This window comes from Vanessa tameamea, chromosome 6 (genome assembly GCF_037043105.1).
Source record: "Vanessa tameamea isolate UH-Manoa-2023 chromosome 6, ilVanTame1 primary haplotype, whole genome shotgun sequence".
Taxonomy (NCBI): Eukaryota; Metazoa; Arthropoda; class Insecta; order Lepidoptera; family Nymphalidae; genus Vanessa; species Vanessa tameamea.
Genome location: NC_087314.1, coordinates 6229460 through 6245502, shown reverse-complemented (window position 1 = coordinate 6245502; position 16043 = coordinate 6229460). Strand labels below are relative to the sequence as shown.

Sequence of the window (16043 nt, the reverse complement as noted above, 5' to 3'; positions counted from 1 at the left end):
AGTTAATTAAAGCCTGTGAATGTAAAACTGTTATGTTAAATATTGCCCTAAGGAAGAGACTCTCCTATTTGAAGGAGAGCCCTTGCAACTTATGCCACCTCTCTACTTCAATACGGGTTGGTAGTTAACCTTGGGCCGATTTTCATCAGAACATGCAGTTTTCGTCACCAACATTTCCTTCACTGTCAAGCTCGAAATGAATCGAATAGAATAAAGTTTTAAACTCAGAGGTTGGATTCATAATTTTCAGTTAAGATTGACATGTTACACCACTGGTTCATTTAATATACAAGATTAAAACATATCTGAACTAATCAGGTTCAGTACTACCGAATTATGTTCTGAATTTATGTAATGATTAATAACTACACAAGGATTTGATATATTCATATAAAAATGTTGTCATAAAAAGATAATTAATTGAAATGAGCAGAAAATATTTCGAAAATTCAAATATTGGACAACGGTGTTATAAAATTTTATAAAAGCTTCGTAATTTAATTGAATGTTGCGTCGCATAATGTTGATTTTCTCCAACTTTCTTTAATAAAATTTTATGAAAACGTTGAGATTTTTGCCACTCCTTTCGTTGCTATAAAATATGTTTTCGCGATGATAGGAATATGTTCAAAATTATTTAATAACTGGACAAAAATTTTAGATTTTATATATCGAAATTGATTTCTAATGAAATAATTTATACTTAAAGAACAATAATAAAATAAAAAAAACTAACTAAGCTTCGGTAATAATGTGTGAAAGACGATATGGCTAGAAATAATGTTACTTGTGAGGTGACGTACGACAGAAGTCTGGAAGAAAAAGACATGCTGCGCCGACCCCAAATAAAATTGGGAGGATGATGACTCTTCATCATCCTCCTGCCTTTAGGTAGGTTAGGCTTAGGTAATAAAATAATCATATTTTTTTACTACTATAATTAATATTTTCCGTTAAGACATAGTGAGTCTTATACCCAAGGATAGTAGTTTCACTCAAAAAAAAAGTTATATTAAGATCACTTTTTTATCCACATAACATGGTATTCAACGCAGCAGTAAATTAAGTGGAGCATGTTCTTAATCAAAGTAGTCTGTGTAATATTACGATTTTTTCAAGTACTTGTATTTTTGGCTTGACCTGGTTTTATTAGTGTCTATTTCGTGCGTGTATTTTTGAAATATTGTCAAGTTGTTTCGATTTTTTCCCCATTATCATCGTCACGAATATGATCTTATTACATTTATTTATTGTATCGCGCAGTGTTTAATATTATATTTCTCTTCCTAATATTTTATTCAAAAACAATTTTTTTATATAAGTTCATCCATTTTAGAATATTATAACAGAATAAATAATACTTAGTACTACATGCAGAAGTTTCACTCTTATGATCTTGTAAAAAGTCGCCATTTTATACACCTAAACGTCGGCAAAAGCATTTTATAAGCCAAGATTAATTGTACCTTGATACCACACAAAGCATTTTCTTTTTTAACCGTGCGTCGTCGAATGATAAGATTGTCGCTGACAGTAAAATATAACGCTATATTAATACAATAACCAATCCGAATTCATTATGAATGTTAATATTAGTTTTTTTGCTTGTTACGCTTTTAGATCTATTTTTTTTAAGGAGCCATAATAGGCAGCCTATATGCCTAATGTACCAAATAGCAGTAGCAAATACAAAATGTTCGTCAAAAAATATATTTTGAAAAAGAAACAACCCGAACAAATGTTACTGTCGCTGTATAATAAACTTGCAATTTAGCTCGAGTTGCATGCAGGTTCCGGAAAAAAATAGGTACGGGGGCTAAAATATTCATAAATCTCGCAGTCCCATCATACAAGCGCTTCGAGAAGACCATTTATAACTGTAGCCCTAAAATCTATGCTTAAAACAACAATGATATGGCTTAGTAATACTAATTTAATATATACAACTAAAGTCTAGTGCTAGAACTCTGTTGTATATAATATAACGTATTTACATTTTCCTAACAAGTCCTATAAATGTAAAAGCGTCATCAGTATTTTTTCATTTTCTTGACTACTGAGCTTTACTCATAGCCATTGGTTCAAGTATTGTTCAGTGAAGTACATAGATTTTACGAAAGGTATATTTAATCAGTGCAGAAATTTATTATCTTTCCGTTCTATAACTCTTGTTTTATAATATTTTAAAAGCTTTTATTTAACTTGCAATGTATGTACATATGTATGTGCGGGTGGAATCTTGCTACTCAATTTTGAAGCAGATATCTTTAACCGATTTGGCTGAAATTTTGTATACTCGTTAAGTTTGGATGACAATACACGATAAGCTGCTTGACGTCATTATAAGTCCAATATGGTGGAACATTCGTGATGGCAGAATAGTTATTTTTTATGCACTTCTGCAATATAGGTATCAAATGATAGGGCTCGATGTGAGTAATTCGAAAAATAATGTGACGTCATTGTAATTCCAATATGGTAGAACATTCGAGATGGCAGAATAGTTTTTTTTATGCACTTATGTAATATGGGAGTCAAATGAAAGAGGTTGTCAAGAATAAATTGAAAAATATTCTGACATCACTCTTAATCCAATATGACGGACTTTTGAAGTTTGTTTTGCTTTCTTCTTAGTATGGGTATTAAATAAAAGGGTTAGGTCGAACCCTGATGTATATTAGCTCTTATCCTTCTAAACGAAGCTCTGGGAGGGTCGACGAATATTTCTTCGGTACTCGTGGGAACAAAATGGGAAAAACAGAAACATCAAAACAAAGGAAGAGAAGACTAGAGAAAAATGAACTAAAATGTCTAGAAAAAATTGCCAATGAAGACTATGACGCAAGACGCCAACGACTAAAAAAAAAGGCGTGATCAGGAAAATAGCGAAACACTTACTCAACGACAGTTAAAACTTGATAAAGCTAAGCAACGCATGAAACGGCTAAGAGCAAAAGAATCAGAGGATGAACACAATTCACGAATTTAAAAAAATCGTCAACACGTATCTGAAATACGAGAAACAGAAACAATTGAACAAAGAAAGGCTCGTTTGAACAATTCGCGAATACATATATAAAACTCGCGACAAGCTTTTAATATTAAAGAAATTGTGTATAATGAGGTTATAAATTGATTGTTAAAATTTTAAAGGAAAATTTTATTTTCTTCTTTTTAGAGCATTTCAATAAAAGCTTTTTTTAAAAAGTATTTTTTTTTGGTTCGAACGGTGAGTGAGCCAATGTCACTATCGACACAAGGGGCATAACATCTCAGTTCCCAAAGTTTGTGAAGCATTGGTTATGCAAGAAATCATTAAACTCTGGGTGACCACTCACCCATTGGTGGCGGTGGTGGTGACTTATCTGCGCGTCCGCCTATCTATGTTATAAAAACAAATACTTACCAGTGGTAAGATTTTATGACATCCGTCTCGTTTGTTGCTACCACCGATTGTTTTACCATCAAAAACTTTTAACGCTTTGTTTTACTGTGTCCAATATAACGGCTGATTGAACTAGTATAATCACAGACGAAGAATAGTCAATTTATATTAACAATAAAAGCTTAGTGTCAAGGTAAGTGATTTCTAAAATATTAGCTAAAAAATTATACTAGTTGTAGCGTCGTATTATTTGAATACAGTTTTTTCAATATACATCTGATACTATCGCTTGTTTACATACTGAAGTTGTATCAACAATATACACGACAGTTTTTCATATTCATTTGATTTTTCAATATTATTTAGTCAACAAACTATTGAATCTGTGGTATTGATAGTTGTTTTTTTGCACCCGAGAAACATAAACCATTAATAAAAATAGTTCGTTTTGTAAATAATACTATTTAATACGTTTTTGTAGTTTGTAGTACTGGTTGCAAACGTTGATCATTGTCTTTCGTAAAAAAATATCTAAGAGGGTCACACGTGAAACCCGTAAAATGAATGCGTCGTAATGCAGAATAAAAAATTGTATCGTTATCAAAAAAATTCTGAATCGCGTTAATAGAGTAGAAATATTATTTTGTTATTAAAAATGTTTTTTATTTTTTTATTGAAATGCCAATTTTTTCATGATATTAGCATCACCTTTATCACGTATCCTATTTGTCTTGGTATCAGTTACATATGAATCGTGTAAAAAATTTGAGATCAAATACAAAACCTCTTTCACGTTGTTAGTAACACGAAACTTGATTCTGTAAACGACAAAAACAATATTTAAAAAAGATGATTCTATGGCCTTTTGAATGTATTAATAATATTATAATACGAAAAATTGAAATTTATAGTCATAATTAACAGATTAGTAAGAAAACTGATAATGTCCTTAATTAGAACTGAGGTAGTTCTTATAGGTACTTTTTATTGATTGTACTATTATAAATATTTATCTTTTATGTATAAATTATATTTGTATTCTTATATAGCTCTAAATATGAGTATATAATATAAACTGATTTCAGTTTTAAAAATAATAAATCAGTATTACAATTTAAATTTAATAAAAACAATATACGAGTATATATTTTGTCTATATATAGCCTCACGCACACTAAGCTAGAGTGTACTAATGCACGTCGATATTATTCATTTAAAGATGAGTCTAAGATCTATATTTGTTTATTATATACCAAAGAATTACTTTATTATTCGTAAAAATATGAAAATCAATTATTGCTCGCGTTATTAAATATTATTAAAAATTTTATAGTTACGAAGTCTAGTTGTTTATATTTTTCATCTCATTTTTCAATTGGAATGTCGATTTTTAACTCTTGATCATGTTACGGAAAGATATTTTTAGATTAAACATGTCGGAGGTATTTAGCCCGGGGCTTTTTGCAGAGAACGTCTCCTTTTCACCGAAATCAAAAGAGTATATATGTGACGTGGGGTATAGCTATATACTAAAATTTTAATCAAATTTATTTCAGTTATATCTCGCCATTTTAATTTTATATGTCAGTGATTTTAAAGTACTTATTTAGGTTTAATTATATGCTTCCATTTAGTTTTCGGGAGGAAATTTCTGATATGTACAATCAAATTTCTCTAGAGGCCACGTTATATATTCACGAATAACTAAATAACCTTTATTCAGAAAGGTTAAAGTTATTAAATAACGCGTAATATTTAAATTCTATAACTTTTTTTTTTTTTTAATTTAAATTGTTAATGCTCTACTAGTCTTTCTCAATGAGTTGGTGTTTTATTCATTTTATTATTATAATTTTAATATTTTTATTTTACAATAAATAAATATATATATACTATATTGAAGAGGTTTTAAATCCTCAAATGTACTCTTAAATAATTGGCTAACCTGAGTAATGCTTCTCTCAGCCGGGGATTGAGGTATTACATTGAGAAATGGCTCCGCAATTATGGAGCAAGAGGGATGAAATTCAATGGCGTAGGTATATATATTACATGTTGAATAAAACGCTTATGAACAAGAACATTCTTAGGTTAACATTATTTATGAATGTCGGTTTAAGTCAATTGTCGATAGAATTTCCTCAAGAATCATAAGTAAAAGTAACTAAATCTAAAAGTCTGTCCGTGTTTTTATACCGTTTTCACGAAATTTCAAGAGAGAGAATTACATGAGAAATGTTTAGATGAATAGTTCATTATGTTTTTTTTGAAAATTGTATGACGATAAATGTTGAAGACTGACATTACTGACGTGCGCAGCGGATGTTGATAGAGTTAAATGTTACGATATACATGTAGTCGTATGTAGTCCACTTATTCACATAAAACTTGTACGAAGCTGACGTAGATAATAGAATATTAATCCGCCACTGGTTTGTGGTTCGTAATATATATTCTACAGAGGCTGTAGTTCTAACGTAACAGTAACAGCCTGTATGTATCCCACTGCTGGACTTAGGCGTCATATTTCTTACGTAGTTTTAAGAAAAATCTGTCGTGCCGTGTGAAGAAGAAGGTCAAACTCAAAATATATAATTTTTGAATCTGTGTTGTAAGCAAACATTCTTCTGCTATTAAAGATTCGAAGTTTAATCTACCATTATGTACTAAAGCAGACTGACGAATATTGATTTCGCGGGATTTCCTACGACATATGTTAATTTTCTCACGGTGTTTTCTCCATTTTCAATCAAGAAAACGATTAACTTAATATCAGAATAGTTTAAAAACAGATTAAGTAGATTGTGTTTAGATTCGTTTCCGCGCCCGTATATGAAGTGTTGAACTTTAATAAAATTACATCATACTATGTAATAGATATATACCAAAAATGTTGTAATTGTAAATTTTAATATATGTTGCTTGATCCCATGGTCAAAACAATCTCAGTAGCAGCCAAGGGTTTGGATGTTGGGCAGTGTTTACATTATCGTGCCTCGGAAAACACGTTAAGCTATTGATCCTGCACCTGACTCTCTCCCTTCGTGTCGGTTGTCATCCCATAGGATTCTTATTAGAGTGAGGAAAGAGAGAGTTCAATTGCGTGTAGGCACGCACTAGTGAATATATCCTGCATAGTTGTCTAGTTTTCGTCGAGAATACCGATGGAATTAGATATCTTCATTAATTGATAATATTCTTAGTAAGAAAACTTAGGAATCATTAATATTTATAACTGCACAAATACACAACAAGACATACCTTCTAGTAATAAACGAAATATCGAATAAGCGTTAAATTTATTTTACATTTAATTCTTATTAGGGACAGCTAGTGTAACGATACAGGATGTGTCCTTTTTATTGTACGGGTTCAATTTACGGCGTCGAAAAAACGAATCAATAATCCAGTGATGGTGTTTTATTTTATATTAAAATCGATTCTGCACTCGTTTAAAAAGAAGTTTATGTGATTTTCTGCTTTGGGATTTGGCCATCACGGTAATATAATTTAAACTATGATACTTGCTGAGATCGTAGTTATTCATGATGTTTTCTCAGCCGTTAGTTTGGAACAATATTTTTATTATTCTTGTATTCGTTTGGATATTTTTATTAATATCGATTTTAATTTGATTATTATCTAATACTGTCGACAAAATCGCAGAATAACATCTTGTCCTACATTTGAAGTAATTTGAATTTCGATCAGATAGATGAATAAATAATGTTTTAGTCGCTTCTGATCTACCAACATTAATTTAATAGCGTCGTGGCATAAAATCGTTTGATTTCAAGCAATCCCGAATTGCTTCATAATTTATTAACTCTATGTATAAGATAAATCAAAGATGATAAAATCCTTTATTTAAATAAAGCTATTTGAAAAATAAATTAAATTTTAAATGGATTAAAAATAAAAAGCCTTGTCAAAAACAAGCTTTTATTTAAATCCGTTACAAATAAAAAATAACCTTTTTACTAAAAATTTTACTTTTGACACAATTTATACGATATAAAAACTTTAAATGGATAAAGTTATTATATACATCAAATTATTTAATTTACTTGTTTATCTACACAAGTAAATCTCGCGACAAGCTTTTATATCATATAAATTGTTTCAAATGTGTCAAATATTAAATGCCGCCGTTATAAGTTAACCGTAAACGTTTTAATGTAAAAGTTTATTTTTTTCTTTTAAGCGCATTTAAAAAAAGATTGTTTTGGAAAATATTTTTTACTTTTAATTAATTTTTTACTTTTTAGTACTTAAACTCGTATTCGTATTGTCAGTGAGTAAGTCTTTCATTTGATACCCATGTTATAGGCAAGCACTAATACTTACTCCGCCATATTGGTTTACAGTGACGGCACTTTATTTTTTGACTTGTTCTCAATAAGCCCTTACATTTGATACCTATAATGTAGAAATTAAATATCCATCATCTTGGGAGTTCCGCCATGCAGGATTTAGAATTACGCCACACAGTTAACCATGCATTGTCGTCCAAACTGAACGTGTAAGTTTGTAAATTAAGTATCGAAATTTTATTACTAAATCCTATGTCATCAGAGTATACATAAAATATATCATCGAAGTCTATATTCTATCAATATTCTTTTTTATGGCAACCATTAAAATTAAAAATGGATTTATTCCTCCAAAATTAAAGTCAAATATTAGCAATTTTAGTCGCTCTCATGCTCTAAATCTAATAAAAGTATTTCCATTTTTATAAAATAAGTGTTTATATAATTTACGAATATGAAAATGCCCTTATAAAATTCATTACAATAACCACGTCCGCTTTTAATAGAATTATTAACCTATAACCTATGCTATAGCTCTGTAAATAGATTAATCGGAGCAGCTTGTCTGGAGATATAGTTATCGGAGAATACTATGAGATAAAATGTCAAACATACAAGGTTGTTATAATTTTTAAATTATATATTATATGTATGGAAGTACTATATTATGTAGAGACACTCAGTTGTCTTGGCATTTAGAATTCAACTTAGTTATATTTTAAAATTGTATTCTTTTATCATTATATGTATAAATAAAAATGTATTTTTTTAAAATATTTATAAGGTTTGAGATGAAGAAATTAAAAAAGTATTTAGATTCAATTGAATATTAATATCATGCAATAGCTTATGTGAGTTTCATTGTTTCACAAAAATGATTAAATAAAAACGCCTCAAATAAAATAACCGGTACATTTCGTATGTCTTTTGAATAAATAAAAATGATTGTATATTCGTCCTCTATGCTTTCCTAATACATTCATCTGAATTTGATAAAACTTCGGTGAGTTGTTCTGCTCACATCTGCGAAAAGAGCCTAAAGAATTTGTTTTTCTTGTATTTTTCTACTTCAATATAAACGTTTTATGTTGAGATAGGCAATGAATTATCGATAAAAATATATTATTTTAATAAGTTTATCTCATTATTCTCGTCCTCACGAAAAATTCAATTCGATATTTCTTACTTACGTTCCCAATCTCGCTGTACAAAAAAGCTATCAACCAAATGAAGGAATATTTTTAACTCAATATTTTTATAACGAACTCAAACTTTAAATTAAAAACTTTTTATATACAAATGAAATTTTAATTCTTAGTAAAATCTACGGAAGATTTTCACGTGAACGTGATAATTAACGATTTTATAGAATAAAAATAGGCATAAAAATATTATACAATTACTTGTTTTTGGTTCTATTATATTAAAAAAATATAATATATTTGGTATAGGCTCATAGGCGTATGTTAAAAGTATAGAAGATCTTAGAAATATCAAATAATTTCAGATATTTATAGTAATTTTTGAATGTATGTACGTGTATTATGACAATAATACACACGTACATACAAAAACCAATGTTACATGTCTAAACAATTACGCCATTACGTTACGGTACTATTTCTGTTGCACAAACGAGTATATTTCAGTATTTACTAGTGAACATTTGTGCAAACAAGAAGCTATGATCTCCTATACATATACATCATAGAGTTTGTCGTATGACTAATGTATTCATAATATTCACTTTATAGTTGTTTTATAGGACTATTTGGCTTAATATGATAAAGTTACAAGTTACTAGGTTTCTCAAGTACTATAAACACAATTAAAACTCAGTGATGCTTGTCCAGATTTGCATCCATATTACTTAACTTTCGTGACTCCTGCGATCTTCTATTCATGGGGCCATTTGGGCCATTATCTAAAATGTATAAAGACTCATTTTCAATTATTCATAAACACCTAACATAAATAACGAGAAGAGAAATAAAGACGCTAGCATGTAGTACTGTGTAATTTTTTCTTATGATCCGAGAATATGATGGCCCTTCTTCTGTCTCTTAGTTTGTCATTACTGATTTTATAATATTTATAGAATCAATAAAAAACTTAGCTTATGGTTGGTGATAGGTAAGTTTATAATATACTTATTTAAAGAAAAAAAAAATCTATGTTTCAGCGTTTCTCGTAGAGAGATAACTCATTATTTAATAAAAAGCATTGATGCTTGATGATGAAATAAACTAAAAACCTGCTGGATAGTCTGCGCACAAAGGCCTCACTGAGCTCATCAAAAATAAAAAAATAAATTAGGTTGTTTTAAAATATTATATTCTATCCAATTTGCTTGTACACAAAACAGCGGCAAACATAAACGAACTCTGAAGTTCACAAACAAACCAGAAAACTGTAACTTTAGTTTTTAAACAAACCGAGACAATACGAACTTTGCTTTCACCTATGAAAAATAGAGTATTACTTTTAGTAATTAATTATGTATGTTGTTAAGTAAAACTAAGTTTGTTATCAACATAAAATAGTAATGTTCTCCTGACCGATTTCGGACACAGGGACCAATTAAGCTGGAGACTAGCTAACTACGCGCGAAATATACATATGTAATAGCGTACAAGTATTTGCAAATAAAGGTACACTTACTCTATATATATACGACGATACATTGATTTATATGCTCTTATAAATCAATGTATCGTCGACACGACACGATCCGATCGTTCAGGCGTAAGACAAACGGCTTTACATGCTTTCTAGGGTACAGTATTGTAAACACTAGGCGTTAGGCAGTATTGTAAAGGCTTCATATTCCGTACCGTTACTGAGAGTGTCTTACTGAAAAACAATTCCGATTTCAACCAAGTCCGTACTCGTATAAGCTATCTGACGAAGCAATAAACATTAAATTTACATTCTAAAATTAATTATATATATTTTGAGAATTATATATCTGAAATTATAATCGTTTATGTTTGAAAGATTGATAAATTGATAATATGATTAACATTAATCAGCGATTACCTACCATGGGAAGATATATAGAAATTACCAAATATCAATCTCGTTACAAGTATTTATGTTAGCATGTCACAAATCAAAATTGAGTCATAGATAAGAATATTGATTCATTAGATATGTGTATGTTCAGTGAATTACTACCGTTACACGTATTAATAAGATATGACATATCAGACATTATTAACACTAAAGCGAAAAATGAATGTCATTGCCTTCAATTGAAAATCACCACAGAAATAATTTGTGAAATGTCAGAAGGCGATAAGTTATATTGACTATAGTAATATATTATAATATTTAAATGATATTCAGATAAAAATAACGTACCGTCTGTCTATATTCAATATTAGACGATGCGAGTTTTTACAGAATAGCATTGTTGGAACAAATGTATTATTATGTTAAAAACATATGTCCGCAACGTTTTTCGTGAACATAGAGTCACATAAAGATACGGATACTAGTCGTATAGATACAGTTTTTAGCCATCAGCGTTGAACCCATTTATTTTTCGAGATAAAAACTCATATAAGTCCAGCTAACTAAAAAGTGTAAGATGTAATCATACTGAGTTCAAAATTCTTTATAATATGTGCATAAATAGACGGAATTTAGTGAAACACATTTAACATGAACAATATGTATTCAGTAGCGATTTATCTTTTAAACAGTATTTATAATAGTTGAGGAAAAGTATAGATAAGGTGTATTAAGTCGTCGTCAAGATCGAGATATCTTATTTAATTTACTCATAAATAGATAACTTTCGTAACAAAAAGTTTCAAGAGAAGTAATCACTACCTGATACAATAAATTTCTATTTTCGTTTCGTATTTTGTTTCGCGGGAGCATTGCGAAGAAAGCTATTTATAATGCAGTGAAAGATTCCTCTGACTGATCACTTATGATCTACAATGAAAGCATATTTGGAGAAGTTCCAACTTTCTGTCGTACGAACATTTAATGCAAGGACAATTTTAGAATTGTTTTGCAGTGTCTCTTGGTTAAAAAATATATCGATAATTTTGACCTCATTTCCATCACACTCCTCTTACTTTACGATAACAGAAATAACCCTAACAAAATATAAATCTCTAAAGTAACATGTAAATAAAAGTGAATCTTGTATATTCAAGTAATTTATGATGTTCAATAAAATGTCTGAGAAAAAATAAATAATACGGTTTTGTTTGATGTTGTCTCATTAAATTGAAGGTAAAAACAAGTTCAATGAAATGAATCAGTCTTGTTTCGACTTAAGTTTATATATCGCAGTTTCAGTATTGACGCAAATTGAGCTAGTCACGTGCTATTCTAGAAGAAATTACCATTTGGTTTGTATAATTACAGTTTATTTTTACTTTAATTACCGCGTCCGCTCGAAAATTCTTTTTTATATCAATGCTATTCAAAAATGTATTTTTTACCAAAACGTATGAACTTGTTCTAACTATATACAAAAAGACCAATATTCTTATTTTACTCTCGAAAAAAGATATGTTCAGAAATCAATTGATATACATAAATCATAATTAATATACATAAGCAAAGTAAAATAGCACCTTTCAAAAAATACATCTGAGCCATCGGAGTCACTGCGGGGTAGAATTAATTTCGGAAGAACCATTCCTTTCTTTCGTCTCCCCCGAATACCGGATGGAATGGGCCATTGTAACTCAGCCGGTACCATTGGACTATGCGGACTTAAAATTGTTAAGCGGCGGTCTGGAGGCGGTAAGCTCAGTTGTTGTAATGCCCTTCGTTCTGTACTTGCAAAGAGCCCTCTCCGTTTTTCAGCTGAGTTACCCATATCCTCACCCGATAATGCTCTCCGTGCTGGCGCGCCCCGCGTTTCTCTAACATCACGTTCGCTTGCTGTTAAAAATGAACTCCGGTGAACGCGAACGGACGTACATGAGCTTGCAGGGCGCGCCGGCGAAGTGTCTTTGCTGGGCCGAAGGCTTTCCATCGATCGAGCTGTTTCGACTCGGGCAGCGGCCAAATATTGGCCACTCGTAACCGTCGTTTGAGCTACCTCACATTCTTCCTGACTAGAACTTGAAGTGCCGCTTCGTGAAAATGTACTCGCTTTTGACGCAAAACTTCTATCACTATATTGAGCTGTTGAGATACTTGACATTGTATTAACGTCAGTGGACTCGGATGACACTTGCTGTCGAACAAATCCTTCCTCGAGAGAGGAATGGACAATGCGAGCGTTTAAAGAGCTAAAAGCTGCGAGTTTAGGTCTGCGGCCCTTTCTTTCATCGTCTTCCTCCTCCATTTTGAAATATAACAAACTATACCATATAAGGATGAAACTGATTTGAAAACACACACAACACTTTAATAAACCATTTTTCTTTTTAATATATTTATTGCATGTATTACAAATTTAAACTTAATTTTATATAGATAATATATAGTAAGGAACACTGGAAACAGTCTTTATCACTTTTTGAGAACACCTCACGCACATTCAAAGGACACCTGAAACAAATTGATGAAAGTTTAACATAAATGTTAAAATGAATATAATCATACTTTAATTAGTATTCTGAACTAAGGATAAAGGATGAAAAATATAATTTACACGGATATCATGTATCTCGAACAACCTTTGTAGTCCTCGGATATTTTTAGATGGTAAATTTGGGAGCTTATTTTTTACTTTGAATATGCGTCTAATCGCTGTGGCTACTTTTATAGATATTTTTATATTTAATTAATTAAATGATTACATTGTTTAGTTGGCAGGCTTGGAGTCAAGTGCCAGTTGCCCGGCTTCGTTCGCGCAGTCTGTTAGGGCTTTCACTTGTGCTGCATTCAGTCCAGTTGCCTTTACTTTAACGTCAGCGCTTCTAGAATGTTCCTTGCTTTCGCTGCTAGACTCTACTCTGTTCGTAGTTTCATTTCCGTATTGATCAATAAAAGTTTCCTCCTCAAATTCTTCCTCGTAACTTTCTTGGTAGTGTTCACGGAACTCTTGTCTAGCCTGGATTGTTACTTTTTCAGTTGTTTGTTTTTGTTGGATTAACTCATCCATGGTTTTCTTAACTAGTTGCTGACCAGCTTCCAGAGTCTTGCTTTCAGACATTGTAGTAAATGGATTTTTTGAAATAGGTGAAGTAAAGTCTAGAATAAAAGGAAATGCTTTATGTAGAATTAAATGTTTCACTAACTAGCTCTCGCGAATTCTTAACAAACACTTTTTACGGGTTAAGAATTTTGAAATGTTAAAAACTGTGGGCCTAAAATATGAGAATTTTTAGTTTAATTGAAATTGATAGTAGCAGTTGGCATGAGGCCAGGGGCGTTTGGACGGCATTAAAATTTGCATTGTTAGAATTTTCAGGACAGGCCTGTTGCTCTAGAATTTAACAAATAATAATTTATCCATACTAAACAGTAAGCGAATCTTTAAATATAATTTTAGGTAATTTTCAACGACTCACTGACTTGCAATAGAAATTTATATTTAATTACTATACATAATACATTAAATTTTAAATGTTGATAAATAATTCTTATCAACATATTTTATTTGCACAAAAAATACATCTTGATATCACGAGCTTTTTTATCTTGAGTAAACTTGATATAAGACGTAAAAAATCTTTTGTGAAAATTATCAAAGGTATTAACTACTAACTACTACTACTAATATGCTATCTTTATAAAAATGTATACTTTTGGCAATAAGATATTGAACGTCCATTAAATTTAAGTAAAATGCAAAAGTTCGAGAGGGAAAAGACAAATTTAGACTGAAGATATTATTACCTTTTGAATAGAAAAAACTTTTCACGACACGCACGATTAGTTGAATATAATATATTTTTTCCTTAAATTATTTATCAATTGTCTGAGAAGTTGCTTTAGTCGAGACTGAGAGTAAACTGACGAGCGCGAATCGTTTTGTTTCGTCCGGAGCTTTGCGTGGGCGGCGATAGGTATGTAGCCATGCGTCTGCGCCTGTGACTTGGCCAAAATACCACATTTATTCCCTCGCAATTATTCCAAATTAATTAATCCTCATTTTGACATCCATTGCAATAATTTGTGAGATGTTTTACGAGGAAATATTAATTTAATTGACCTTGATTTCTGAGATTTATAGTCACAATAAGCATTATATTATTAAATATTGACTATTTTAGTTGGATTCAAAATAATATTATCTTATTACTTGATACGTAATTTGGAAATTAAGGCAATCTATTAATTCAGTCAAATAAATTTCATATAGATGAGTATATCCAAAATTCAATATTAGATTTCGTACATTTATATTCAAATGTAAAAAGTAAACATCCAAAAAAGACCTTTTCAAACAAGACAAATACACAAGTAGTGCACTGCCCGGGGCTGGAAATAGACGGTATGCGTCAGGAGACGGAGAAACACGATCGATGACTCTCCACGATCGTAAAGGCGATAAACATGAGTAATAATCATTGCCAAAGCTTTCCTCTGAATCAGCGTACTAGCCACGAATTATCATCATGATTTCTAGATATTACGTTTACTTAGAAAGTAAAAACATAAACGTTATTTTGGTAAATTCGTATTTATTCGTAATGGTTATAGCTTATAAATAGTTTACAGCGAGATAAAGGATTGGAGTTTATTGTGTTACGTTGGTTCAACATAGATTTGTACATACACGTGTGGCAGAGTTTTATACATGCAAATTTCCTTACGATGTTTTCCTTTGCCGTCGAGTGGGAAGTTGAATTATAAACTCTAATTATTGATTACAATATAAATCCGCAATCTTTTTTTAACATCCTTTGATCAGATCAATTCAATTACATTAAGTAGCAACGTTTATATATTCCATAATTTAAAAGAAAAATATTAATTCAAGATCAAGTTAATCTTATAGATGTTCTTACAACACATAATTTGTTAATACAACTAAATATAATGTCTTCACGATCAAGCACGAGACCGGATATAATTTCTTATACATAATAAGAATAAATAGTTCTTATGACGTAAAATAGTATTTATAGGTTTATTGAACTATAAGGTTTAAATATAAAACGGTACTCCTTTGTTATAGCCTTAAACAGTGTTTTATTAGGTTAAATATATGTAGTATTATGAATGAAACACAATGTATACAATACTCACACGAACCATAGACATAACGTTCCTAAAATACGAAATTCATATTTGAACCTATTAAATATTTAAATTCCCCAAGCACGATATTGAAACAGAGTTTCCGCTACACCTTTCTTGGCTTGACGGTAAAACCTTGTAAAAAAAGAGAATTGAACAATATTTGCTCAACCTCCTGT

At 30.5% G+C, this 16043-nt stretch overlaps 1 protein-coding gene across 9 annotated transcripts in view; it reads right to left on the bottom strand.

The window, feature by feature from the left end:
• LOC113393514 (3',5'-cyclic-AMP phosphodiesterase) overlaps positions 1-16043 on the bottom strand; it is a 335667-nt gene that overhangs the window by 98560 nt on the left and 221064 nt on the right. For 3 of the 9 annotated variants that reach the window (XM_026630440.2, XM_026630441.2, XM_026630442.2), the window contains exons 1-2: positions 13476-13766; positions 12297-13224 (exon numbers count right to left, since the gene is read on the bottom strand). The exons of the other annotated variants lie outside the window; for them this stretch is intronic. In XM_026630440.2, coding sequence (XP_026486225.2) covers positions 12297-13018 — 722 coding nt within the window. In that variant the 5' untranslated portion in view covers positions 13019-13224; positions 13476-13766. Of the gene's footprint in view, positions 1-12296; positions 13225-13475; positions 13767-16043 lie in introns of those variants that run through there. 9 annotated transcript variants of the gene reach the window in all.